This window comes from Haemaphysalis longicornis, unplaced genomic scaffold, assembly GCF_048455015.1.
Source record: "Haemaphysalis longicornis isolate Haplotype H1 unplaced genomic scaffold, Haemaphysalis longicornis Haplotype H1 scaffold_1, whole genome shotgun sequence".
NCBI classification, from domain to species: Eukaryota; Metazoa; Arthropoda; class Arachnida; order Ixodida; family Ixodidae; genus Haemaphysalis; species Haemaphysalis longicornis.
Genome location: NW_027526203.1, coordinates 207,504,925 through 207,531,457, shown reverse-complemented (window position 1 = coordinate 207,531,457; position 26,533 = coordinate 207,504,925). Strand labels below are relative to the sequence as shown.

The following is a 26,533-nucleotide window of genomic DNA, read 5'->3' as shown; positions in this document are numbered from 1 at the left end:
CAAGCAGTAGCTTGCTCCTTTGTTCCTCATACAGTCGAATCCCGCTACAACGAAATTGACGGGATGTGCAAAAAATTTCGTTGAAGCGAAAATTCGTTGAGGCAAAATTTGCCCCAACACAGCACGGAAGGGCAAAAAAAACAGCCCCGGATATTTCCGCATCATTGGCAGCATAATAAAACGTTTAGAAAAAGGAGACGCGCAGTAACGTCTTGTTTATTCACATAACAAACATGCCAATGGTTATCTGTTTTTTTACCAGCACGCAAAGAGCGCGATACTAAGGAGGAGGGCAGAGGTGAAGAAACGAACAAATGCATGCGCAAAGCGTATTGCTGTACAACAAGGCGTTTCCACCGAGCTGATTACTTGCAGATAGCTAATAGGCCGTCGGAAGCCCCCTCTCGCTTGTGGCAGGAACGGCGCCGTTACCTTATCGTCTGACTAGGCGCGGCAGCAACTGACCTCGGCGGGCGGGCAAGTCGCGCGCGCTAACATTTAAAGCGACCGCGCTCTCGCGACTAAGATAGGATGACGCGGGATCAAGACTAAACAAGAAAACATTATTTTTGCTTTTGACTTTGAAAAATTGTAGAAGGAAAACTGCAAGTACAGCTGCTCAGAACACACACATAACGGCGCTGCGCCAGCAGCGGATGCAGATCACATCGTGCGATTTCAACTGGATACGGATTGGCTATAGCTCTGGCTTGGCGAACCGGTGCTGTGCTGTGCCTCGCGCAGAGATAGCCAGCCACATCGTTATCACCAGCAAACAATGGCGTCCACCTGTGAGTTTGTTTTTGTTTTGGGTGGCAGTGTGGGCGCACCGCGCATGTTTTCGGCGAAACTAAGCGCTGAGAATGTACAAAAAGTTACAGATAGCTGGCGCTATGCTTATTTTATTGTAAAATAATTGTCCAAACCCAGCCCAAATCATCGAAAATTTCGTTGAAGCGAAAGCAAACCAGACAAATGGTTCGTTGTGGCGAGGACTTTGTTGCATTGACTTCTATGGCTAGCTGACGGGGAACTGGAAATATTTCGTTGAAGCGGAAATTTCGTTAAAGCGGACTTCGTTGTAGCGGGATTAGACTGTAGCATGGAAAATATGAAACTCATTGCAACGACCACTACATTTTATTTGGTCTGAGAAAAGTTTGTGAGCTTGGCTTGCTTCTTCTGTGTCATGACGTCCATCAAACTGTCTTCAAACTTTACTCCCTTTAGGTGAGAAAGTCCAGTGCCGTCAACAGTGGCAAGCGCCCCCCTTTAGGCACCGGAAAAGCGGCGAGAAAATAACGGAGCGTGCATGAACCTAATATTTTGCCAAAGAATGTTAGTCATTGCTCTCAAAACGATCAAAAGACTCTTCTGAGTCACTCCCAAAGAAAAGTTGTATAGGAATGCATGTGTAGGAATGCACGTTCGAATCGACCCTGCCAAAAGAAAAATGAGAAATGGCGTGTAGAAATCGGGCATTGGGCTGTTAACCAGGATTGTGTTGGATTGGATTATGGACTGGCCATGGCACACCAGTGTTGCCTGGGCACAGTGGATCTCAGGGTGCGAAGCGAAGGAGGGGGGCGCCTCCCCAGGCTTTCCCGGATCGGCGTGGAAATTTGAAATTAGCAGTGGACTTAGGGGGAGCCCTTACACGGGTGGGGGCGCTTGTTAGGAGCTTTAACGTAAATAAAGGTCAGCATTGTGTGTGAGCAGAGCTGTGTGTTTCATTCTTCATGCTTGACGTCATCCGGCTACGTAGGCCACACCATTCCAATGAGAAAAATGTAGCCAATAGTTGTTGCTTCAAGAAATGACCCCTCTGAAACGTGCATCAGTTATAAACTTTGTGCTCGTACTAAACACCATTTGCATTGTCTTGCATGGATATGCTGTGGACCCACTGTGGACTTACTGTACACCCGAGAAAAAAAGTGCGTTGATGAAACAAAACACAAGTGGGTAGATACAGATGAGAATGTAAAATTTTGATGATATGGACAAAAGATTTGAAATTTTTATGCAGATCAGAGTTAGGAGGATATTAAAAATCAGTGTAATTTAGTGCCATTAGCAAGTTTTGCAGTTACAGCATCCCAGTAAGCCGATTACCTTTCCTTTATATGGTCCTGTTTATGTTGAAGCATGTGAGTTTCAGTTCTCGCCACCCACGCATTCTTGTCATTGGTGTCAATTTGTAATGTAATTTTTCGCATTGGCATGCTTTTTAGCTTTACCTTAGTTTTTTACGTGGTTCTTTCTTTTTTAATGTTACTGTTCTTCAGTTAATCTTATTGTTGTTTATGAAGCACTATTTGAGTTTTCAGCACACAAAAGCAAATGCAAGATTAAAGTACATGCAAAGAAGTGGCACCCACTGAGAGCGCCGAGAAACTTTCTGTGGTGCAGGTACGATGCCAACCTGAAAGAGGCGTTCTTCTCTGTTGGCCTGCATGGAGTGAGCAAGACTGACATTGGCAAGGTGACCGACATCATCTCCCAGACATTTGATGAAGTCATCAGGTAGGACTTTGTTACACAGAACCGTCAAGTTGGTTTTGCATGGCTGCCAAATCTTACAAATTCTGATTCAGGGCCTTGATTGTCAAAATGTGAGCTCGAATTTCCAATACAATGGACGGAACTTTTTATAGCAAAAATTTATTCTAAATTCATGGGGAAAAAAGCCCTCATTTCCAAATTTTGATTCTCCATGAGGGTTGGTTATGCAAATTTGAGTAGTGTAGTTTCAGCGCACTCCAGAAAATTATCAGTGCTAGTCTCTTCTGCTATTATTTTCTACTGGAGGGCGCGAATATTCGAAATTTTGGATATTGAAGAGCGTAACTTGATACTCAATTTGTCTTGACACTATTCGAAAACTGCCTAATATTTTGAAGTTGAAAATTTAAAGGGCAGTTTAATGTACTCGGATACATGAAATTATGCCTTGTTGACAGCGAAAAATGTCATGATAGAAACACGTGTAAATTATATTTTTTAAATGAGTGTAAGCTTGTTGGGCACTGATGCATCACACTTGCGCCTGTGATTGATCGCAACGAGCATGCCCCGGCTTCTTCCACTAACGGTGATTGGCTTTCCAGCAATGCACCGGTGATGTGTGGCGAAAGGGCAAGAGCAAGGTTGTAATGGAGCTTCACTTATCTCCTTGGCATCGGGCTAACTTCTCCCTTCCCTCCTCACCTCTTCTCTTTTGGCATCCTGATAATGTAGTGGCTCAAGCTGCTCCAGTAAACAGTCTCTAGATAATGAGGACTAGCTATGTACAGACGTAGTCCACTAGTCCCTGGTTTTATAACCAAATGGAATGAAAGGTGTATCTTTTTTAAACCTGCAATGTTCTTTTTTTCATACGGGACATATAAAGAAAACAATGAACTTGTCTAGCTTCACACTCCTAGACACCGAGATAATGCTTTTTTGTCAAGAAGGCATTGACACCACAGCACTCGCGAAGTTAACCAACCCTGCATTTGTTATCACACACTTTTGTCCCAATTTTGGCATGTTTGTATCAGGCATGAAATGCCCTTTTAAGATTTAAGATTTTTGTGTGTATGGCGAGCATGTTTGTGACACAAGTGTTTTGTAAAAATACGATATATGTACCGTGAAAGATTGATTGAATGTAGGGATTAACGTGCCGACACAACGCAGGCGATGAGGCGTGCCGTAGGGGAGGGCTCCGGATTAATTTTGACCACCTAGAGATCCTTAACGTGCACCGAAATCTCGAACACACGGGCGTTCTTGCTTTTCGCCTCAATCAGAAAAGTGGCTGCCACGGCTGGGAATCGAACCTGCGTCCTCGTGCTCAGCAGCACAACGCCTTAGACACTGAGCCACCGCGGCGGTTGTACCGTGAAAGTGACACATGGCCTGAGGGTGTGCTGGCGAGGTTTTAACAAAAAAGACCAATTTTGTTCATGTTTTGCTTTGTCTAACATGCTGGATTTCCTTCCTACACCTGACATGAACGTGTAGCAGAAAAGTGTTAATTAATCGCAGCTTGTCAAAATATATACTCTCATTACACTAAAGCTGAAGCACGTGAGGTGAAAGGTGTGCCCATATAAAATATATCAATAAAGCTAGACGCAGCAGTATAGTTAGAGCCCCTTACATTTTGCGGTGGAACATTTCAAATTCTGCGATTCTAGATAGGGGAATCTGCAAAATTCCGCGACAACATTGAAAAGGCATAAGGCACATGTACAGTTCATTTTTTAGACACTTCAGACTCCTAACATGCTAGATTTCATTTAAAACTGACAGAAGCTGTTGTGGCTGAGCATCTGGTGATGCTTTGTGCTTTCTTCACCAAGAGAATGGCGCTTGTGAGACACGATGTCGCCATAGCGACTGAATTACTTTTCTGCGTCAACAGAGTTCTGCGTCAACAGAGTTCTGCGTCAACAGAGTTGATTGGCACTGACAGTTGTTTAAGGGCAGTGGAAGAAAGTGTTGGTGTCAGGTGTTCCATCCCAGCCCAGAAAGCCAGGACATCAGAACCTTCACCTGGCTTTTCTTGTTTAGAAAGAAATTGTGCTAAGTCCCTGTCACTAGACCTGAGGTCTTGGGCAGACTTTAGGTACACTTGCCATTCAGCAGCTAGGGCTAGGGATTCTTCCCCAAGTCCAGGAACGGCCCCAAACTCTGATCTCGTCTCTGAGAGACACCTAACTTGCAAGGGATCCAAGCACCTCACACTCTTGAATCCAAGTGTCACAAGTATACTAGCGCCTTGCTAGCTGCTTTACTCATTGCACCCTTCATTCTGTTTCCAATCTGACGGGTCCTGTTGTGTGCGATGTTCTCTTTCTGTGGCTATGGCTAGGCCCCTTGATTCGGGTGGAGGCTGCGCCACTTAGCCACTTTTATTATTTGATAAGGTTGGAATACGGAGATGCTAATTCAAATTTTCAACAGTGAAAACGTTGCAGACAAATAATAACTATTTTGCCATTAGTAATAGAAAATACCACTTTTCCGCCACATTTCACCGAATCTATTGTTTTGGGGACGTAGCGCCACACTTTTAACAGGTTTTTTTGGATTTCCGCGGGAAAACCTTAATTCCGCGATTTTTCGCAGAATCACGGAATCGCAGAAAGCTAGGGGCTCTAAGTATAGTTTGTGTAAGTTTGCTTTATGTCGTTGACAAAATTTCACAAACCCTTTTAAAATTACAGGCCAGTGCCAGCGATGTACCACTAGTTACTGAAGCGTGCGTGAAAAAGCGTAAATTTCAGTTTGCTTATTGCAAACTGCTAGAATTGTCTTGGGTTAGCAACGAACTATTCGAACAAAATCATTATTCGCTTCGAATATGCTTCGAAACCAAAGATCACTATTTGCACACCTATTCTCGACCCTTTCCACCCCGTGCCACAGGGTGTAGCCGGAATGAACTAATTAAAAAAGGTTGCTCTTGCTTTCTATAGCTGTATCTCGAATGATGACTTGACAGGGCTGGAAGGGTTGGATTGTCATGCTAGTTGTAATTGTTTAAGCTGTCCTATTGTTGTGTGTTGTCGAGAGGAAAATCCAGCATTCCTGTGCACACGGATGCTGCCTCATGCGCACGCATGAAAAAAATGAGGTTGGAAAGGAGCTAAAAGTAAGGGGAGACAGATAGGCTGGGTTCATCGTAGCGGAGTGAGCTACTGCGTGAATAACAAACAGGTCAAGCGATAATGGCCGGTGGTGCGGGCAGGGCAGTATGATCATGGCAATGATAAATACCGGCTGCACATACTTCGAAATGGGTAGGCCACGCATCATGTGTAAAACACTGGCCGCACGTCACAGCTTTGCTGGTTAAAGGGTGTGGGGTTTCTCATGGTAAAAGTAGGTTGGTTACTTTTCCACGCAACAGCAAAACCGGCGACGAGAGAGACTAATCCGCCTTCGTCTTCTCGTTTTGCCCAGCTAGCAAGCTATCTCCCACCCCGCGGCTGCGCGCTGTACCGCGCCAGCCGCGGCGGGCCGTGGCTCGGCGGAACAAAGGAAGCGACAAGTGTTTTCGCTCATTGACATTTATTACTGAATACTAAACATACAGTGCAGACCGCTTATAACGTATGCCGCGGGAGCCGCAAAAATCCGCACTATAAGCGGTACCGCACTATAACCAAAACACGCGCGAATTCAACCACATCGCCACCTAGCTCTCAAGTCAACGTATATTTATCATCACTGAAACGCACAGCACTTAAAAACGAAGGCACGGTCTATATTCCGTATTATTTTTAACATCAGCCGCTGCTGCAGGGCAAAAGCGCAGTCTCACCAGGGATTTATACACACCCCCCTAACACCCCCCCAGAAGGACTTCGACACCCCCCCAAAAAGATTCCACAACCACAAGCACCCTGCCTAGGGATTTATACAACACCCCCCAAACATCCCACCGACACCCCCCCAAAATCGAAAGTCTGCATAAACCCCTGAGTCTCACAAACAGCGAACGCGGCATTAACTTCCCTTGTGTTTGTGTTTTGAAAGACCATGGCTGCGTTTTTAGCGTCTATGAACAGATGCCGCAAGACGTGATAAGAACACCAGCGGCATTTTTTTTTACCCCACCTTGTGTTCACGATGTCGAAGGCGGCTGCTTATCAGCGCAACGTACTGGTGGTGGAAATCTTCGGCTTCGCGTGGCTCGAATGTTCGGAAAGGGAAAGAGTGGTGGCTTATCTGCAACAACGTTCTAAAGCGTGAACCGCGTGGTAGATTTGGTATCGCGAAAACGTGCAGTGCACGCCAGCACGAATACAACTGGCGTGGTGTGGGCGGCGCGGTAAGAGGCGGCAACATGGCGTCGGCACTGGCCGTGAAGCGGTGCAGGCAGTTCCAGCAACCGCTTCTAACCGCTCGCTGAAATGACGCACGGTGCGCAAGCGAAGACGCTCATGCAAGAAAAGAGCTAATAATGTGGGCGAAAAGTGGAATATAAACTTCCATCCACGCTGCTTGTGAAAGCGCCCATCAAAAAATACCGCGGTGGTAAGCCTAAACATCTCTAGCGCGGCTAGCCGGCTCGGAGCGCTTCGAATCTCCCGCCATTAGGTACGCGTCTCCCCATTGGTGCAAGTCACCAGGCTCCTCCCACTACCACGCGAAGAAGCCACCACGAGCGCGGAATCGTCAACACAAGCCCGAAAAAAAAAAAAAAAAAAAAAAATCACGCGCAACGCCGGGGCTCTTCGATTTACAGTCTCGGACTCACCGCAGACTCCCCGAGAAGCAGTCTGACATTCGATTTTCCCATGTATCCCTATGGCTTCGGGGAATCCTCGGACTACCCGCGGACTATCCGCGGTGAGTCCGAGACGGTAAATCGAACAGCCCCGCCGATGTGCACGATTCGTGGGCGAAAGCGGGCCATGCGGTTCACGATTAATAAAATAAACTTTCCGCGCGCGGATGGGGAGTCTGTCGCTATCTTCCGAGGTGCACCAAGCAAGGACAGTTGTGGTTATCAGGTACGCGCGAACTAAAGGGTGCCTATTTTTTTTTTCTTTGGGTGTTTACGTTAGAGGAGGGCAAGGGGTGCACGCTGCGTCAGATGGCCGATTTCATCTTTTCTTTTTTCTTTTGCTACCCTAAAACGATGGCTCAGCTGCGCCGGTTGATCAGCAGACCCGCCGAAAAACCGCACTATAAACGGTATTGTGCTTCGGCCAACCGCATCTTAAGCGGTATGCTTATGCATTGAGTTCTATGGGAGGCAAACCGGTGGTCGCAAAAACCCGCGTTATATCCGGTCCCGCACTATAAGCGGTTACGTTATAAATGGTCTACACTGTACAAAGAGCATGCAGGCTAGCTGGTTGACGGCGAGGATCTAGTTCCTCACCTGGGCAATTTAAGGGAATCGAGAGGTTACACTCACCGCGACAACAGTCATCTCCGGGGCGCCTCAGCACGCTCGCGTTTGCCTTGCTGGGATGCCGATAGCAGCCATTGTCGCCCTCCTTTTTGCCCAATCTTCGAAGGAAGGAGGTCACCAGGCGCGTCCTGACGCCTCGCTTCCCGAGCTCCAACCTCCCACCGCTTGCATCCCGCGCGCTCTCGCTGGCCGTAAGACACTCGTTCAGCGAGGAGGTAGATCCCCCTCACTGACATCTTGCCAAGCAAGTTCCCGCGAGGAGCAAGCAGTGCAGCGAATCGGAACGAAAGGGAACGCGCTAAGGTTGCGTTCCCACAAGGGTTAAAGGGTAATGTATCCCAGCTACCCTTGTTCTTTAGAGCTGAAAGTGACAGAGCTTTTAGGGCACCAAGTAGCCCATACTTCCCCCGTTGGTAATTTTCGGACATGATTAAATTTAAGGAGACTATAAAGTGAAGGCGTTCTTTTGGGAGCACATCTGCTTGCGTGCGTATTTAGTATTTAGTGGTGGGCCTTCATCGTTCTGAACTGCCCCATTTGTTGCTAGTTTGCCATCTTTTTGCCACTCTGTGAGCCTCCTCTGATGTCTTTCCTTTCTCCTGGCAGCACCGGATTTTCGCAGGAACGCATCGATGCTGCCCTTCACTCAGTTGAACTGAGTTTGAAGCACCAGACATCAAACTTTGGCCTGCTGTTGAACTATGTGAGCTACGTTTCCTTCTGTGGTTTTTTTTTTTGATGTGACATCTTAAGAGGCCGTTTTAAATATTCCTTGGGCTAATTTGGCATTGTGAAAGGACAGCAGCCAGAAGTCTGGCTAAAGATGCTATTGCTGGAGCTATGTGAACATTTGCAGCCTATTTGCCGTGTCTTGCATATACAGGGTTGCCAGATATTCATACAGCAAATTCCACCACATGAAAAAAAAAAAAAAAAAAAACATATAGGGAAACAGAGCAATGCATCTGGGTGAAATTTAGCAGAGGAGTAGGATAAGTCCAATACAAAACTTTATGTGGTAAAAACTTTTTTTTTGTAAGGTTTTGAATAAAATGGGAATGTGCTCAATCTCAGAAGAAAAAAACTTTGAGGCATGCAAATGCTTGTCTATTTAGTAGCAAACGGTAGTAAAAAAAATGTGTTGACCCCTATTAGTGTCATTTGACTCGTACTTCTTTCTCAAGCTATAGTATGTCTCTGTTGCAGCTAAAACTCCAAAGAGAAAGTACTGCGAGCATGGTTAAGATAATTGTAAATGAATTAGTTCTTGCTTGAAAGGAAAGTTCTAAATTTATTTAAAAACAAAATATACCACTTTTTAATTATTATTTTTGCGTTTCCTTGTGTTCTTGGTCAGGTTTTTGCCGTTCCAATGACTGCTTGTAAACAAAAATGGTATCACCGACTTTACTTCTGAGCACATTTTCCGCTCTCCTATTTTTGAAAGCATTCTTTCAAAATTACAGACATATTTTCAACGTGCACACACACGTCAATGAACCTGTTTCCCAGAGATGCCTGTTTTATAAATCACACGAGCATGAGACTGGAGTTCGGATCGACTCACACTATTTCACATGCTGATAATTTAAACACCCCACCTTAGATGAAGTGGACAGCAACCTGCACAAAAATATATTGTATTCACACTCATAAACACACACACTCACATGCATGCTCATGTACATTCTCTCTCAAAGAAAAAAAAAGTATGCAACCACAATTCTTGCTGCTATTGCCAAATTTCTTTTTTTGGGAATGGCGCTCTTCATTGCGCAGGTACCCGCAGCCCAAATGGGCACTCTGTAAATGAAGTTTATCACATTGCCGTTGTCGCCAAATTGTTTGACCCAGCCACCAGGATGGTAAGAACAGAGAAAGAGAATCCTAAAATAGCCAATGAGCTTCCATCGACTACTCCAGCTGGAATCAGTGGGGCTTGTCAATGCTGTGTGAACCAGTCTGGCATCATCCTCACCGGGCTCATTGCTAGGGTTACCACCTCCCCCCCCCCCCCCCAAAAAAAAAACGGACCTTTGGGGGGTGGGGGGGGGGAGTAGGTATATAGAATGTTTAATTTGTGTTGTAAAAAGGACGCCATGTCACAGAACAGGGAGGATTTTAGAGAAGCAAAGGTCTAGCTTTGCCTGTAGTGCCAGAAAAAGCGTAGTGGCGGCGTCGTGAACTACCCAGTACGCCCGCTTGATGGCGCTGTAAACACGGCTTTGTAAACATGGCGGATGCTTTTTGCACAGGCCGCTTGAGCTCCTTAATAACATGGCTGCCCTCGCACGGCGGCCGCCGGCTCGCTGCTCCACGGCCGGACTCGACTCTCCTCCTCCCGCGCGCGAAAGGGGCGTCGAGTCCGGCCGGCTGCTCCTGCTGGCTCCTGGCTGGCACGCTGGTCGCGTGTTTACTTGCGCCGCGCTAGTGAAGTGATGTTACGCCAGGTGACCAGATGGCCTCGACTGGCACAGACCACAGTGAGCAGCAAGTGAGAACAAATCGTTTATTGACATCCGCAAGTTTACAGAGGCCAGGACATCATTTCATTTCGATCGCTGCAATTGTACGTCGCTTTCGTGACAACATTTTTTTTTTTTGCCATAACAACTCGTTCACTTGCGCTAAGATTTCGAACGAAGGGCCCAAATGAAGTATTGACGGCGACAACGGTTTCCTTTGCACCGTCTTTCTAGCGGAGTGCATAACACTCACCTTCTGTTGGAAGAATCGAATATTCTGGCCTCGACAGCTGCCTTCCGATGCGGAATTTCCCACATTTGTCATTCCACAAGCACTCAATTCCCGTGTTTTGCCAGTCCTCTCAACAACTGATGGACGCAAAAGCACATAACAGCAATAACAGTCACGAAACCGGTGCTCCGCGCACATTGAAACGGTCGGCCGTTGCAGCGGTTTCAATTTGAATTGGCGGCTTTGTGGTTGCGAATTCAGAAACGAGGTGGTGCACCAGTCGGCTGTTCGTAAAAAGTTGCGTACATTTTTGCTCAACGAATGTTTGATGCGGAACTTGTTAATAGTATTTTTAAATAACTTATTGTAAGCGAACTGTGTGGGCTCTTTGAGTCACGGAATGAATGTTTTGTATTCTATACCAAAAGTAACATTTTGCCTGCGCCGTCTGGTGGGCTTGATGGTCGAAAACAGCGCTTTAGGTTGGTCACGTGGGGCGTCGATTTTTACGCCGCCTATAGGGAAGACAGGGAACGTCCAAGCTTGAGAGGCCTGGCCATGTGGTTTGACATGCAGTGCCATTTATTAGCGTTTTACTAGAGAAAAATCAACATAACGTTTGTACTGAAAGTGATTGAGATTTTGGTTATTGTTCTGGATGTGCTTCGCTGAAAAGTAACCACACTTGCTGACTGCGGCGGTGGCATTTCGTCATTTTGTTCCTTGCTTAGGTCCCCCTTCATCCCAGGCAGCACGCTTGCCCGCGTATTTTCTCTGCTCGCGTGTCTTTGCACAGTTTGTTGACACATATTTATCGCCTTAGTTGTTGAATTGGCGCTTATAAAATGCCAAAAAGGAAATAATCACAGCAGGGTAATATTATGCACAACATAGACGAGATAATAAAGGTAGCAGGTTGATTTTACACCAGACTGTATGCCAGTGACGTTAGATGGGAGTACTGAGAGTACAAGCTTAACTTGTGATGTCCCACTAGTTGCTAAAGAGGAAGTAGGAAAGGCTCTTGAAGGGGCCATGAAGAGAAAACACAAGTTCGGTTAATTCAAAAGATTACCTCATTAGAATCATACTGACACCACTTTTAACATAAACGTCGCTCGAATAAGCTGCATAATCAGGAAAAAAGGGAATGGCCATGCGACTTACTAGCTCATTTGCTGCAACAGAACCTATGATGTCATACCAGCCAGCTCGCGATTGATGGAAGGCGGCAGAAGCAAACGCAAATTAGGCAGAACTTATAAGCTTGCAGAACGAGCTATTTGCGGTTAAATTCAGGGCGCATTCTTTTTAAAGCCGTAAGAATGGTGGGACAAACAGTGGAAGTAACGAAAGCACACATAAGCTTAGAAGTACCGATGCGTACTGCTGTTGGTACTGCGCGCACTATGCTTGGTTTAGATGCACAGGACTGTGGGGCTTTGGGGTTATCTCAGACGACACTGGCCAATCGACGCAAGCAACGATGTCTTACGTGACCATATTTTGTCGTGCGAGCACTATGTTTCACAAAACAACTATTTTCTCCCTGAACAAAAACAAGCCAGGTTAATTAAAATACGGTCAAAAACAAACCAAAGACAGAAAAGGGCTTGCCACGGTATGGTGGCGCCATCTAGGTTCACTAACGGTAAACAAGGTTTCGGAATCGGCTGCAGAGCGGTCGGTTCCTGTGATGCCATTGCGGACCACGAAAACACATGATTTAGCGGGAAAATCGAAATTTTAACTTGAATTAATTAATTTCTCAGTGAATAAAACATTGTTTGCATCGGGACAAGCACTGGGGGCACTATAAAACACGAAATCTTTCGGATAAAACAAACTTGTATTTTGTCTTCATGGCCCCTTTAAAGGGACAGACAACCGATTTTTGTCGAGTATATATTCTCTATCCCAAATGAAAGGGCATCACTTAAAGCACCTTGACGAGAAATGGTTTTGCTGATAACGCCCTAGAACTTTTCAAATCGAATTTTTTTATCTACGAGCCGTATGTGTCCCTCCCAAAACTAATGCTAGCAACTATGACATAGAGTAGCTCAGCAACATACTTTTGTCTGTATGCGAAATAAAAAACGATATTTAAAAACTTGTTCCCAGCTAAAAAAATTTGAATCGCAGGCTTTCCTGTTCCTTTATGTCTTTTTTAATGCAACGGTCTATTTTGCACGAATGCGCCATCTGTTGGGATAGACGATAGGTAGAATCTGGCTTCATGTTGTGGAGGCGGGAAGTTCGATTCTCCCCGGGCGCGACGTTTTTTTTTTTTTTTTTTTTTTTAAGCTGCCGTTGGCATATTTGGAAACTGAAATCAAATATTTTGGCAGAACAAACGCCCCTGACTCAGGCAGAATCGTCAAAGCTCCTTCGCTGGATCTGTTTACTGAACGCTGCCGTTGATTCTGGGCATGGAGGCTCAGTTAGCCACACTGAAAGGCATGCTGAGAGGCATTCAGAATAATGTTTATAAATACATACGCAATTTAAACTCGTACAAATACTTGTGTTAAAAGGTTTTCAATACGTAAATAAACGTTTCAGCAGTTACAGTAGCTGCTAGGTTTGCAGGTCACGTGACAGAGACACATATTGTAGTGTCAAGTTTCGACACTACGAACCGCCACCCTTCCGATTTCAGGAAGTTCGCTGCCAAATTAAAATTATTTCCGCCAGTTTGTTTAGAAATTGCTTGTGGTTATCGGGCTATATAAAACGCTGGCTTTCATATGAGCTAGAGAACATATACGCGACAAAAATCGGTTGTCTGTCCCTTTAAGGACATGAAAACAGGAAAAGCTGCAGGCAACGATGGCATAACCGTGGATTTCTTGAAGGAGGGTGGACATATACATAGTACTGGAAAAGCTTGCTTCACTATTTTCAGAACGCTTAATAAGGACTCGAAAAGTGCCCATAGCCTGGAAAAAGCACCAACATTATTCTGATTTATAAGAAGGGACCCCAAGGACCTCAAGAATTGCAGACCGATCAGCCTACTCTCAGTTGTTTACAAGGTACCAAAGTTACAGTTAACTGCATTGGAGACAGCCTAGATTCCCAACAATCCAGGGAGCAGGCTGGGTTGAGGAAGGCGTACTCAACCATGGATCAAATTGTCGTTCTCTTTCGTTCGTTCACTCACTCGTTCATACATTCATTCTTTCGTTCGTTCGCCCGCTTACATAGGCCTCACTGCTGCAACTGAGCCACTCTGAGCTGCTCTTAACAGTAGAGATGTTTAAGCTTGAGCTTGGTCCGGTGGCGTGGTGTCGTCCAGGCTTGTGCATGGGCTTGCACCACGTGAGAAACTGGGGGGGGGGGGAACAAAACAGTTTGCGTGCATCCGCGCCTCAAATGGGGAGCACAGGAGACGTCGCGCTACAGATGCCAAGTTTGCGAAGCCGGTTGCCTCGGGTTCTAGCGCATGCTAACGCAGCCCACTTTGGGATAGATATGAAAGGCTGTGGACAATACGATCCAGGCCTGCAGTCATGGAGAACTAGAACTTTCAGCAGCAAGTTCGGAAATCCATGTGGGGTGCAACAGCTGGGCCTTTGATGAAGGGAGAGGGGCTGCCAGCTCTGCTGTTTCCCCAGCTTTGCACTACTAGTTCAAGCTGCACCAATTTTTTGTTCCAGGGTGAATAGTAGTGCCTATTAACTCTTTCGGGACCGCTAGAAAAAGTGATGAAAAAGGGAGGTCTCGGTACAAATTTTTTATTACATAAAGCAAAGGCACCATCCTGCCTTAGCATATACCAAAATGCAGCTAATTATATGCTCTTTGACATACAATACCAAGTTTTACTTAAACACTGACGATAGAACCATGAAAAAATCTGAAAGTGAGAACTTCGTAAAAAAAACCACAGAAAAAGATAGAAAAAAGCGTAAATATAAAAATATTAAAAAAGAATAAAATTATTTCAGGATATACAAAATCTAACACAATGCTTTGTTTCTTCATCGCCAAAGTTTGATGAGGCTAGGTGTAACTGGTTTTTTGTTTTTTGTGTGATCTCTTTGGCACTTGGGCCATGGCTACGTCGTCGCCCAGGTACACGCCGGGCTCTCGTCTCGGCGAAAACTTGATCCGTTTCTGCGCTGGTGGCAGCAGATCACCACCATAGGAGTTGACACCCTAGCGAATAAATATAAACCAGCTAGAACATATTTCGAGCGCACATACCCACTCCAGAGCCAATTGAAACCGAAACCAACACCCACCTTTGAGCGCGATTTGATGTTCCTGGCTGATTGACACCCGAATCCTCACTCGAGCTGAAATCCGGTCTCTAAAGCCACATTCCGGCTCTTCACTGCCACTCTCATCGTTAAAATCCACAGTAGAAGGCGAAGATATGCGAAACGAGACGAGGCGGATTTCTTATCGCGCTCGCGCGAGTATGACGCCATGTTTGTTTACATTCGAAACCACTGCCCGTCAGAATAAAATATCTGATGCGTTGCCGCCTGGCGATGAAAAAAGGAACTTCACAAAAGAGAAAACTTCAGTTTTCAAACTATCTCCTAGATGTCGCTAGGTGTTCCATCGAGTGAAAATTTGTATTCTGCAGGCTCGCGAAACCATCGATCATATGTGATCGATGGCCTATGGAGCGGTCCCGAAAGAGTTAATAAGTTCGGAGTCAGGCTAGATTATACGGTCACCTATTGTGTCACCATTTTGTGCCTGCACCAACAGAGACCATAAGTAGTTACACGAGCACAGGATTGTAGGTGGTGTTTGTAAGACACCAGAAGAAGAAAAAGCAAAAACGCCCGTGTGTACGAGATTTCGGCGCACGTTAAAGATCCCCAGGTGGTCAAAATTAATCCGGAGCCCTCCACTACGGTGCGCCTCATGGCCTGTGTTGCGTCGGCGCGTTAAACCCTACAATCAATCAATCAATCAATCAATCAATCAATCAGAAGATTTTTCGTCTCCATAACATAGGGTATTTTCTAACAATCCTCGATATCGAGCCATTAGTAGTAAAGGCCTTTTCAAGTTTTCTAGTAATCCTCAATATTGAGCCATTAATAGTAAGGGCTTTTTCACATAGTCAAGTTTTGTTGGGCGACAGTGCAGTTTCTGTTAATTATCAGCAAGAGTAACGGTGTTCTGTTGCAAAGGCTGCTGCGACGAGTTTTCTACCAGTGGTTCAGGCAGCCACAGTTGCTGCACTGTCTCATGGGGAAAAATTGCACTGCATGAGACAGCGTAGCGGCTGCCATGAGACGTCTTTTTAATTTCGCTGTGCCTCTGCCGCAATAGCCTTCACCTAGAAGGAAATTCGCAGAGCACTCACTTGCTGTAACAAGTGCACAAAGTATGGCAATCAAGTTGCAATTCCTATGCTAGAATTAAGAGAGCAGTTAGTCTTCTGAATGGGGGATTGTGTTCCAGTGAATCTTCTGCATGCCACCACTATCTGTGAATTGTCCTTAAAGGGGCCCTGAGATGGATTTCAAAGTGTTTTTGTTTGTGTCAGAAAACTACTCTATAGTTCTTGTAGAAACAAGTCCAAAAATAGTAAGCATATTCGCTCACGCTAACAAAAGTTATTACCCCGACGAGACAGAACTATTTGTTGGCTCGGCGGCTTGCGATGACGACATAGTCCGACCCCGTCCGAGGCGAAGCACTCATTTAATGGTTGGCCGCCGGAATGTCCGCGATTTTTGACGGCTGCGGTCGTTGGTTTACAGCGTCGTCTTTACCATGGTTACTTCAGCGAGTGGATCGCACATGAGACGACGACGCCCCCTTTTTTTTTAAGCTACCTTTTCAGTCCTTACGGACTTTGAGCAGGAGGTACTGGTGATTGCGGAAGTCCACCTTGCATGCGCGAGAGTTTCCGTGAACGGTAACTTATTTTTACCGTCGCTACATAACGATACAGCAGCTAGAATTTCTAGCGAAGAGATAGCCGGCGAAATGTACGCTCGCGTCTCGATTAGATTACAGTAAAGTTCCCAGAGAACGCCCTCCCCCGAAACATCGCCCACCTCCTTTTACGGGTGAGATATTCAATTTACTGAAAGACGCGCCCACCCCTTAAAATCGATGGCTTTAGCGCCGATGCGTGCACAAAACAAACCCGAATCATCTCTTCATGTGTAGATGCGGTCACTTATTCGCCCTTTCCGCGCTTGACCCGGAAGTTTGCTCGAATTTTTTATTGACATCTCCGCAGTTTTGGTTGGCGGTGCAGCCACCTTTTCGTAGTTTTTCGCACCTGACTCGAAAGTTCGCCCATATAGATCGTATTTTTCACTTGATATCACTGTACTTAAATTTGGGTGGGCGTTCTTCCAGAACTTTACGGCACAGCAAATGCGCTGCGCTCGGCACTTCACGCAAGCAATCTTAGTTGATGTTGTTTACTACATTCTTGCTAAATGATGATCAGGAGCACGATAAATGACAATTTTTTTCAGAATGAGCGAGCAAAATCTCCGCCCCTACTCCAGCCTCCCACGCTTCCAATGGTTCAGATGCCTTTATGAACTAGCATAGCTCTTTTATGCTTTTAAAATCGTGTTGGGCAAGGTAATATAGGTAACTGTGGTATCATTACAATATATCTTACTCATTTCATATCGAAATATTTCGCGGAGGCGTGAATTCTTGTTAATGCAATACTTGGTCCTTATTGTTCCCACTAGATGGCGGCGTCATCGTCATGTTTTCTATTTTTTAAGCTCTACAGCAGAAGCATACGGCTCTTGTAAAAGAAAATTATTGTATTGTGAGAGTTCAATCTAAAATGTCCAAGATTCAAGCTATTTCAAGCGTAAGCGAACAGTTCTGGGCAACAAACTTTTGTGTCATTTGCTTTGAGACAAATTCGCCAGTTGTCGCTACTTGGCAGAGCCGGTAAGCCGGAATGCAGAAACCGCAGAGTGCAATCCTTTCGTTTTCAACGGCAAACGGCTACTCTTGCTTCATTTAACATGGTAAACGGTAAAGCGCTCTAAGGACACTAGGCAACAGGTTCATTCAGAAGGCCGGTGCAGCAAACCACACTTTCGTGCGATCATGACTTGATGGGAAGCAATGAAATGAAACTCTTTGGCAGGGGTTGTCGTTACGGAATGCGCATGCTCTTGCCCTTGTCGCGACCGGCGCAGAGAATCAGCTGCGACAGCGTTTGGGCTTGAACTGATTTATTCAGCCCGCGTGAGCACACTTGAGCGTGCGCCTCGTGATCACGAACAGTGCCCGGCGTCGTCCAAGCGCTGAGTGCGGAGCTCCGCGTCCGTCGTCGGCGCGGCGCTCCCTTGGCGCACCGTTCGTTACCACCTCATAACTGAAACAACGTCGAGGCTACGCTCGAAACACAGATGGTGCAAAGAATCCTTTCGAGTACAGCGTCCAAGAAAGCAAATGCAAAGAAAACGGATGATACTCTTACACCATGCAGACACAGAGCGCTGAGCGATCACGCTGCAAGCGTCGTTGCTCCTGCGCTAACTGTATCCTTCCGCCGAGAACGGAGGAGCGTCAAGCCCGGTTTGGCCCGGTGTGTAAGTGCTTTACACTCCGGTATAAAACAAATATGTGCGACTGTGTAAACGCACACACAAACAAAAGATGGTTTTTGTAGCTTTCTGATGTTTTTATGCTCGTAAAAAATTGATTAAATCAAGAGCGCACTAACACGTCACGATTAGTTCAAGAAATAGCCGTTGTGCTCCGATACCATCGACCCACCAAAAAACCCCATCTCAGGGGCCCTTTAATGCTGCTGCTTGTGCCTGCTGGATCTTCACGTTTTTCGCTCGGTTCCTCATGTCTTCTCAGGCAACAGTGGGCATGTGGAACCACGGTGGGGACCCCATCAATTCTCTGAAGGTGAACGAGCACGTTGCCTGGCTACGCGAGCAACTTGCGAGTAACCCACGCTTTTTCCAAGAGAAGGTGGAGCACTACTTCAAGGTTTGTGACAGAAGACTGTTTGTATCAGTGCATTATTGCTGACCTGGAAAGTTGAAATTTCTCGCACACTAAGTTTGTTCACTAGCAATATTATATTTAGTTCTTCCTCTCTAAGGGACACTGAAATGATAAGTAAACATTGCGGGATTACTTGCACAAAGTGTAGTCTGGAGTCCCTAGGCCACGTTTCGGCCGTTCGCGGTGCTTTTACGTGACTTTATTTAGTAGAAAAATCAAATCGTCAGTGCTGCCTTTCTCTCTGCATCCTCCTTGCTGATTTCCTATGACGTTTTGTATGACGCTCACTCGAGGCAGGCTTGGCTTGACTGCGCTACTGCCCGGCTTGCCAACCCTCTGACAAAGTCAGTTGGCCGGCCGCCGGCAGGTCGTTGCAATTCGTTTGCTCAGTTAAAACTATGCCACGACATGATTTGTGCCTGGAAGAGTATGCCTTTGGATTGTTAGTTTGTAGACTTTATCAAGCTTAGTAAAGTCTGTGAACTCAAAGTAGCTCCACTAGCGCACATATGACGCTTCGCAGATAGGTACTCTAGTAGAAAATCTAAGGCCAATTAAAGGGGGGAGAAGAATCAGCGAAGTTAAAGGCCAACTGCACTCGAATTTCAGCTCGACCAAATTTATTTTTAATGTGTCGTAAGTACCCTCAAATCAGCTGGGATACGAGTGGTAGCCCCGTGAAACACCTCGTTAATCAGTCAGAAGCATTGAAAAAAGCATCGCCGCAGACCACGCTGCATCTGCCGGTGGATCGCATAAACAGCCGTGACGCGCCTGTGACGCTCCAGCCAACGCGGGCTTCTTCCTCTGGCCAGCCACGCAGCAGGAGAACCGGTCGAGCTCTGCTGTGCACGCTTCTCCTATTTGACTGTCCACCCACGCATGCTTTGAAGAGTGTGTGTTTGGGCTGTGCACTAAGCAGGTATGCCACCTTTCCCCCATTGCAGGCAAATAAGCACAACCTGACCCTAGTGATGAACCCAGACGATCAGCATGAGGAGCAGGTGCACATCTTGGAACAAAAGAACATCGATAGGAAGCTTCGTGAACTGGACACTGCTAGCCGAGAATCTATTTATGACGTCGGTAAGCTGTGCTGGCTGGTTTTTATCATCCCGTGTGATGAATCCCTGGCTCCCAGCAAAAACTTCTCTGTCTGTGTGGGTCATGACCCTATCATCATGATCCGCTGCTCGTATCAATACCTCTCGTCTTGAGAAACAGTGGTAGATGCATGAACGGTATAGTGATACACCATTTTGTTGTTGTCGTTGCCTCAAAGAAGTGCTCTTTCGAAGATCGTTGATGGTCGTGTAAGTGTTAGTGCCACTCTTTCTATTTTCTTCAAGGGAGAGGATATTACCATCATTGGAAGAAAAGAGAGTGCTTCTTGATTAGCTTGGCTAGCAGGACCTTTTGGGGCAAGATTAGTAATTTCGGCGTACAGTTTTACTGGTGAGCAAAGCAACGGTTGTTACAGTTGAGGGGCTTTAACAAGGTCTCCTAGTTTTGTTTTGCACGAGTGCATGTGTGGAACTTTCATAGTTTTTCTTCCTTCTTTCCCACTGTTACAAGGAGTAGCCACAGAAGTGGAGTCAGCATTTCATTTTGAAACCTTGGGAGTTCCCCTGACTGCGGGTCTCAAAGAGATAGTGTTTAGCCTTCTGGATCTGTTTGAGAAGCTGGCATCGCAATCTTGGTTGTTGGTGCCCTGGTATTCCCCTCCCATGAGGTGTTATGGTACAAGCAAAGGGAAATGAGGCGGGCGTTTCTGCAGGTCAGCAGTGGGTGGCAGGCCGTTGAATATTGCTCACAGTGCAGGCACAGAGGGTTCCCTGGTGGTTTGGCTATGTGGTGCTTTATTAGAGGGATACACAAGAACTCAGTTCGAGCTCTGCGAATGGGGACTGCATTTTTCCAAGGCCGTGATGAGGAATCTCTACTGGTTTGGATGGCAGTTTGCTACAGTCTCTTTTTATTTGTTTTCGTTGACCATAAGTGGTAACAGTTTTATAAGGATTTGGCCAAGCATTGGCCAATATGCGCTAAGTTATAGAAGCTTCCACGTGTGATTGCGGCTGTGCATCCTTGAAAAAACTCATGCCTAAGGTCGAGTTTAGTTGCAATGAACCTGACTCTCATTTGGGGTTTGTTTGGTAAAGTTTCTGGTAAATAGACTGTCATTGCCGTAATGCCTCTTGGGAAGATCATTCCCTTTTCATTTGCAGCATGCAAAAGTTCGTTAGTGAAATTTGTTACAATCAAGCTCAACTGTACTGCTACTGTGTACTTTATATAAAGGACACAACAGACACCTGGGTTCTCAGAATTCTGGCCATTGCCCTTTTTTAAATCAGTGGAGCATGTATATCTCTTTTATTCTGCTAATGTATTCAGTGTGTACAGAAAAGCAATCTTCATAGGGACCCGCCGCGGTTGCTCAGTGGCTAAGGAGTTGTGCAGCTGAGCACGAGGACGTGGGTTCGATTCCCGGCCACGGCGGCCGCTTTTCTGGTGGAGGCGAAAAGCAAAAATGCCCATGTGTACAAGATTTCGGTGCACGTTAAAGATCCCCAGGTGGTCTAAATTAATCCGGAGCCCTCCACTACGGCGCGTTTCATCGCCTGCGTTGTGTCGGCGCTTTAAACCCTACAATCAACCAGCCTTCATAGGGCAGTGCACTTTCAGTGTACAGGGTTGTTACAGCAATAAACGAGCGTCTTTAAAAACTGTTACTCAGCAAGCTACACTTTTTTTTTTTATGGTTAAACTCTACACAAAGGTCTCATTTTGTGGTCTGATTTGTTTAACGCCAAGAACAGAGATTGCATATACCTGCTTATTTAGAAATCATATATGAATCAGTGTGTGACCATCTTGGGAAAATGACCACCTTAAAACGGCAATGCCCCCTGGCATTCTGACAGCGAAATGCACAAGCATTTTTCAGGAGGCTGGAATTACTTTATTACAGTTTGCATTCGCTCAAAAGTAACTCTGTGGGATCATTCCAAATTAACGGAAAAAAAAATTCAGGGAAGCTTGCACTCTCGTGCAAGACTTGAATGGAAAAGCTATTGTAGGTGGTGATCAGTGACGGACACAAAGTTGAGTTTTAGTATCGTTGTGGTGCCGTGGTTAACATCAGCGGCATCGCATTTTCAATGACCTTATGTTGAGCGAGGCCGGCGTGAGCTTGTCATTTTCATCTACGTTTTCGTACACCACTCCGCAAGCGCGACTTATTGTCTCTAGCGGATGCTTCGCACGCTGAGCCTCTTAAAGCGCGGCCTCTCCCTCGGCCGTGCAAATTATCTGCGACCAGGCCATGTGGAGTCAGTGATCACCTACAGCAGCTTCGACATTCACGTCGGGGCTCTTCTGCGGTACAGAGTGCATGCGCATGACGACACGAGGACGAACGAACGAGGGGCGTACGCTATGACGTGTCTTTCTCGTTCCGAGCAAGTTTTCTGCTATACGGCGAACGCTGGAGTTTTTTGTGGCTCGTGTTGGCCAATCTCCCTAAGTGGGTATGCTTGGCTTGATGAATGTGCACTCCAGGCATGTGTGCACAAGCGCTCAGCATTTTCATGGTACAGGGAAATCTCGGTACAACAAACTTCAGGGGGCCGTGGCAAATTGGTCGTTATTCTGAAAGGTCGTTGCAGTGAAAATTGAAAGATTTAAGACAACAAATTACAGTGTAGACCACTTATAACATACCGTAAAAACCCGCGTATAATACGGACCCGCGTATAATACGAGGTGTAATTCGGGGGCAGCAAAATCAGAAAAAAAGTTTGAATCCGCATATAATGCGAGGTAAAGAGCACAGAAAACATTTATTTGCACTGCAGTTACCGTTCAGTCATTGTCAGGTTTCGCTGGCACTGTCTCCCGACTTTCGTTTAGTCATCGTCAGGATCGCTGCCGCTGTCTCCTAAAGTCGCCGTGTCGGAAAATGTTTTCCCAAAGAAAGTGGTCCTCAGTGCCATCAAGGGCGTTCGAAATGCCGCATTTCTTAAAAGAGCGACTGACGAGCTCCTCTGGGATGCTGGCCCACGGATCCGCGATCCAGCCACAAAGCACCGCTGGAGAAACCCGCGTCAGCCATTCGGTAGCTGTCACTTACGGGTCTCCTGACCTCATCCACTCTTGGTAGCAGGACCTGATGCAGTCTTTGAAAGGTTTGTTGATGGAAACGTCTAGCGGTTGCAGCTGGGATGTCATTCTTCCTGGCATGACAATGAGTTTGGTGCGGGGTTTGCGCAACAACTTCTTCACGGAATCAGCCAGGTGGCAGCGAATTGCGTCCAACACGAGCACTGACGGGAATCCCCAACAGTGCTGCGGGCCGCCGACACCACACAGACTTTATCCAGTCAAGCACCGGTTGCTTTCTCCACCCACAAATGCTGCATTCGGTGACGCCGAACTGCCGTCCTGCGGCGCTATTCTTGATGGTCTCGGCACATAAAATAACTTTTCTTTTAATTGCAGCCACATACTCTTTTCGTGCACCCGACATCGTGATAGACTTGCGGTGAACGTGCCGAGATCCTTCGCGTGGTCAAAACGATCAAAATGGCGCCGGCTGAGAGAAGCAGCAGCCAGCTTACGCCACCGCAAGGTGGCGCACCCTCCCCTGAAACCGAAAGTGCAAATTTTCTTCTGAAAACTTTGGGATCCACATATATTACGAGGCACAAATTTCACATAGTAAAATTTGGAAAAATACCTCGTATTATACGCGAGTTTTTACGGTAACCGCAGATAGTGCAGATATAACTCGAGTTTTCCTAACCACTGGTAGGCCTCCCATAGAACTCAATACATAAGCGTACCACTTCTAATGTGGTAGCCCAAAGCACAAAACCGTTTATAGTGCGGTTTTTTGGTGGGTCCACTGATCGAGCGTTGCAGGTGGGGCATCGCTTTAGGGTCGCAAAAAAAAAAAAGAAAGAAAGACGGATTCAGCCATCTGAAGCAACCCACGCTCCCTTCTCTCCGCTGACTTAGACACGTAGAGAATATAAAGGAAATAGGCACTCTTTAGTTTGTCTGTTCCATTTCCACTCACGTGATAACCACAACTGCCCTTGATCTCAGCGCACCTCTTGACTCTTTCACGACGGCGCCATAGGCAATCAGAAGCCGGTGTCCGATGATTTCAAATCTCCCGGCAAAAGCTGAAACGCGTGCTTCACAGACAACTATCGCCATCTGGTGTGTTCATTGGCAACTTCTCTTTCAATTTCGGTTTCGTTTGTTTATGTGTCTCGTGTGGTGGCGGTGTAGCCAGAGAAATTTGAACCGAAGGTAGAGGGGAACAGGAGAAAAAATGGCGTCGGGTTCGCGCCGCGCTCGGCACAGTCGGACTGCTGTAGCAAGCACTTCGGCAGCTCCTGCTGTCGATTTTTCCGATTCCAGCAGCAGTGAGGGGTCAAGCAATGATGTGGGATCTTCAGGTTTCAGTTCGGATGACGAAGCTTCGGTTCAGGTAACTCGCACTTCAACAAGCGCTGGCAGGTAATTTCATTGTGACTCCGCGCAGTATTTATAAACAAAACAGGCTTCTTATCGACTGCGGCTTTGATTTTGTGTTTAGGGTCTCGACAACGTACGGCCAGGACATTTTGCCAAATGCACCGCGCCATATCGCGCTATTACCTTCAAGATAACCTGGCGCTCGTGTCAGATTAGTGCTGCAGGGTTCAGGTGCGACGCTTCTCGAGAGCGCTGGATTTTTTTTCTTGTTTTTTACCACCGAACTTATAAGGAATTTGTGCAAGAACACAAAAGAGTATACTTGGATGCGCATTTTACAGAGACTCACTCACCCTTGAGTGCCTTCGCGGCGTGGTACAGCCATCAGTTCCACTAGGTTGACGGGTCCTCAAAAATCGAAAACGTGGTGTACATTGTTGATTTATATATTGAATCATAGCCAAAGAACGTAGAAACAATTTTTATGTCATAAAATACCTGAAATAATTTTTAGTCTCGGTAAAATTGCCGATTTGTGTTTTTCGTATACTTTTCTTGGGGGCTTTTTTCTGATTACATGACGAATAAACTGTAAGTAATTGTACCTTTAACAAAACTGCTGCTTTCTGTTTGGAAGAGCAATCTCTAAGCTACAATTTCATGCATAGCAAGGCTAAGTGTGTCCAGTAGCTCAAGAGAAAAAAAACGTTTTGTGGAAGCACTCAAAATCGGCCGTTTTTCCGCCATAACAAAAGAAATAAGATAGCGAGCCCCCCTCTCCCCACTGTCAGGTGTGGTAAGTTGTTATGATTAGAACCACATGCAGATAAGCAACCACCCTTTCGCTGTTTCGGACATCTGGAGATAGCAAGCCAAGCGATGCTGGTGGTTTCCACCACTTTCACGTTGTGCTGATAAACATCCACCTTCAGCATTGCAAACGCAAGTCTGAGATGAAAAAAAAAAAAGAAAAAAAGCTGGCTTGCGTTCTTATCTTGTTGTCTCACTGGTATAAGCCAGGCTTCTGCCCTGTCTGCGACATCTGAAAACCATGGTCGAAAAAAAAAAAAAGTTCCTTCCTGAGTTTTGTTTTTCTCCTCCCACATTGTACAGTCTACGCCCGTCACAATGGACCCTCTGAATCCGGAAAAAAACGTCCGCTGTAGCCGAAGTATGCAGTATCCGACCAGGGGGGGGTGTGAGCCCTAAAGTGGGTACTTTGATCGACATTGCATAGTACATATACTTTGTTCTTTCTACACGCCTGCAGCACCTCTGCACAGTGTTCAGGCGAGGGCAAATAATCGCGTAAACACCGTTTCCAAAGCTTAGCACCGGCACTTGGAAAAGGGCTAGCGCGTGTGGTCAAGCGTGTAAAGACGCATGATGAGCTGAGCAAATAAAGCAAGAATATAACTAGGCACAATTATTAATCAGCTATAAAACATCAGTCGTGGCCATCAGCATTAGCTAGGCTCTTTTAAATCCCCTCACGACGAGGCAGGTTTTCCCGAAACCGTTCGTCAAACAAATCGGATCGCCGCCTGACATTCCCTCAAGGCAGCTTCCAGATTTTTAGCGATTTTACTCTGGTCATTGAAACAGCTGTAATGAAATAATCTGATGACGGACAGCTGTAAAATCGAAAGTTAGACCAGTTGGACTGCGCACGGTTACCGGCAGATTGCGCACAATGGATGGGGAACAACCCCCCTACTTGAGGCATTTCTTACCTTTTTTTCACTGAACGGAACGGGAACGATGCATGCGTGGAAATAATAAAAGCCGAACTTTACTCAACCCAAGTTTTTTTATTATACCCCTGTCACACGGGCACTTTCAATCGCGATCGAGCTCGATCCTGCTCGAACTCAATCCTGGTTTCTCAAGCGCGATCGAGGCGATCGAGGCTTCCAAGCGCGATCGAACGAAAGTGGCGATACTCTCGTCCCCGCTGAGTAATGGCAAAGAATGTGACAACTTCAACTAACGCCACAAATTGTGTCAAATAACTTGACCCAAATAAGCGTGAGGTAATATTTACATAGTTATGTATACCTACGACTGCGCGAAGTTACCAGACGCCGGCCGCCAGTACATTGTTAGCACCATCTAGCGTACACGAGTGCAACCCATACAACTTCTCAATCGCGATTGAAACGTGCCGTGTAGCAGGGGCAGTGCGTCGAGCGCGCTCGAAAACTCGGTCGCGATTCACTTCAATCGCGATTGAAAGTGCCCGTGTGACAGGGGTATTACATAAAAAAAACTGACGAGGGCAGACTCGCCTCTGAGTGCACCACTTCCGAGTATTCGTTAGCCCTGTTTTCAATCTCACCGGAGTCGCGTTTATCGGCAGCGGCGTTGTTCTTGACGGTAGAGCGGACCGTCTGCTTAGACAGGCCTGTCCTTCTGGCGATGTTGGCCTGTTTTTCCCGA

The 26,533-nt window shown here is 46.3% G+C and overlaps 1 protein-coding gene across 1 annotated transcript in view; it reads left to right on the top strand.

Annotated features, from left to right (window-relative positions):
• Positions 1-26,533, top strand: part of LOC144156877 (presequence protease, mitochondrial-like) — a 229,479-nt gene that overhangs the window by 44,280 nt on the left and 158,666 nt on the right. The window contains exons 11-14 of the mRNA XM_077688398.1: positions 2,413-2,526; positions 8,528-8,624; positions 18,452-18,586; positions 19,552-19,690. Coding sequence (XP_077544524.1) covers positions 2,413-2,526; positions 8,528-8,624; positions 18,452-18,586; positions 19,552-19,690 — 485 coding nt within the window. The remainder of the gene's footprint in view (positions 1-2,412; positions 2,527-8,527; positions 8,625-18,451; positions 18,587-19,551; positions 19,691-26,533) is intronic.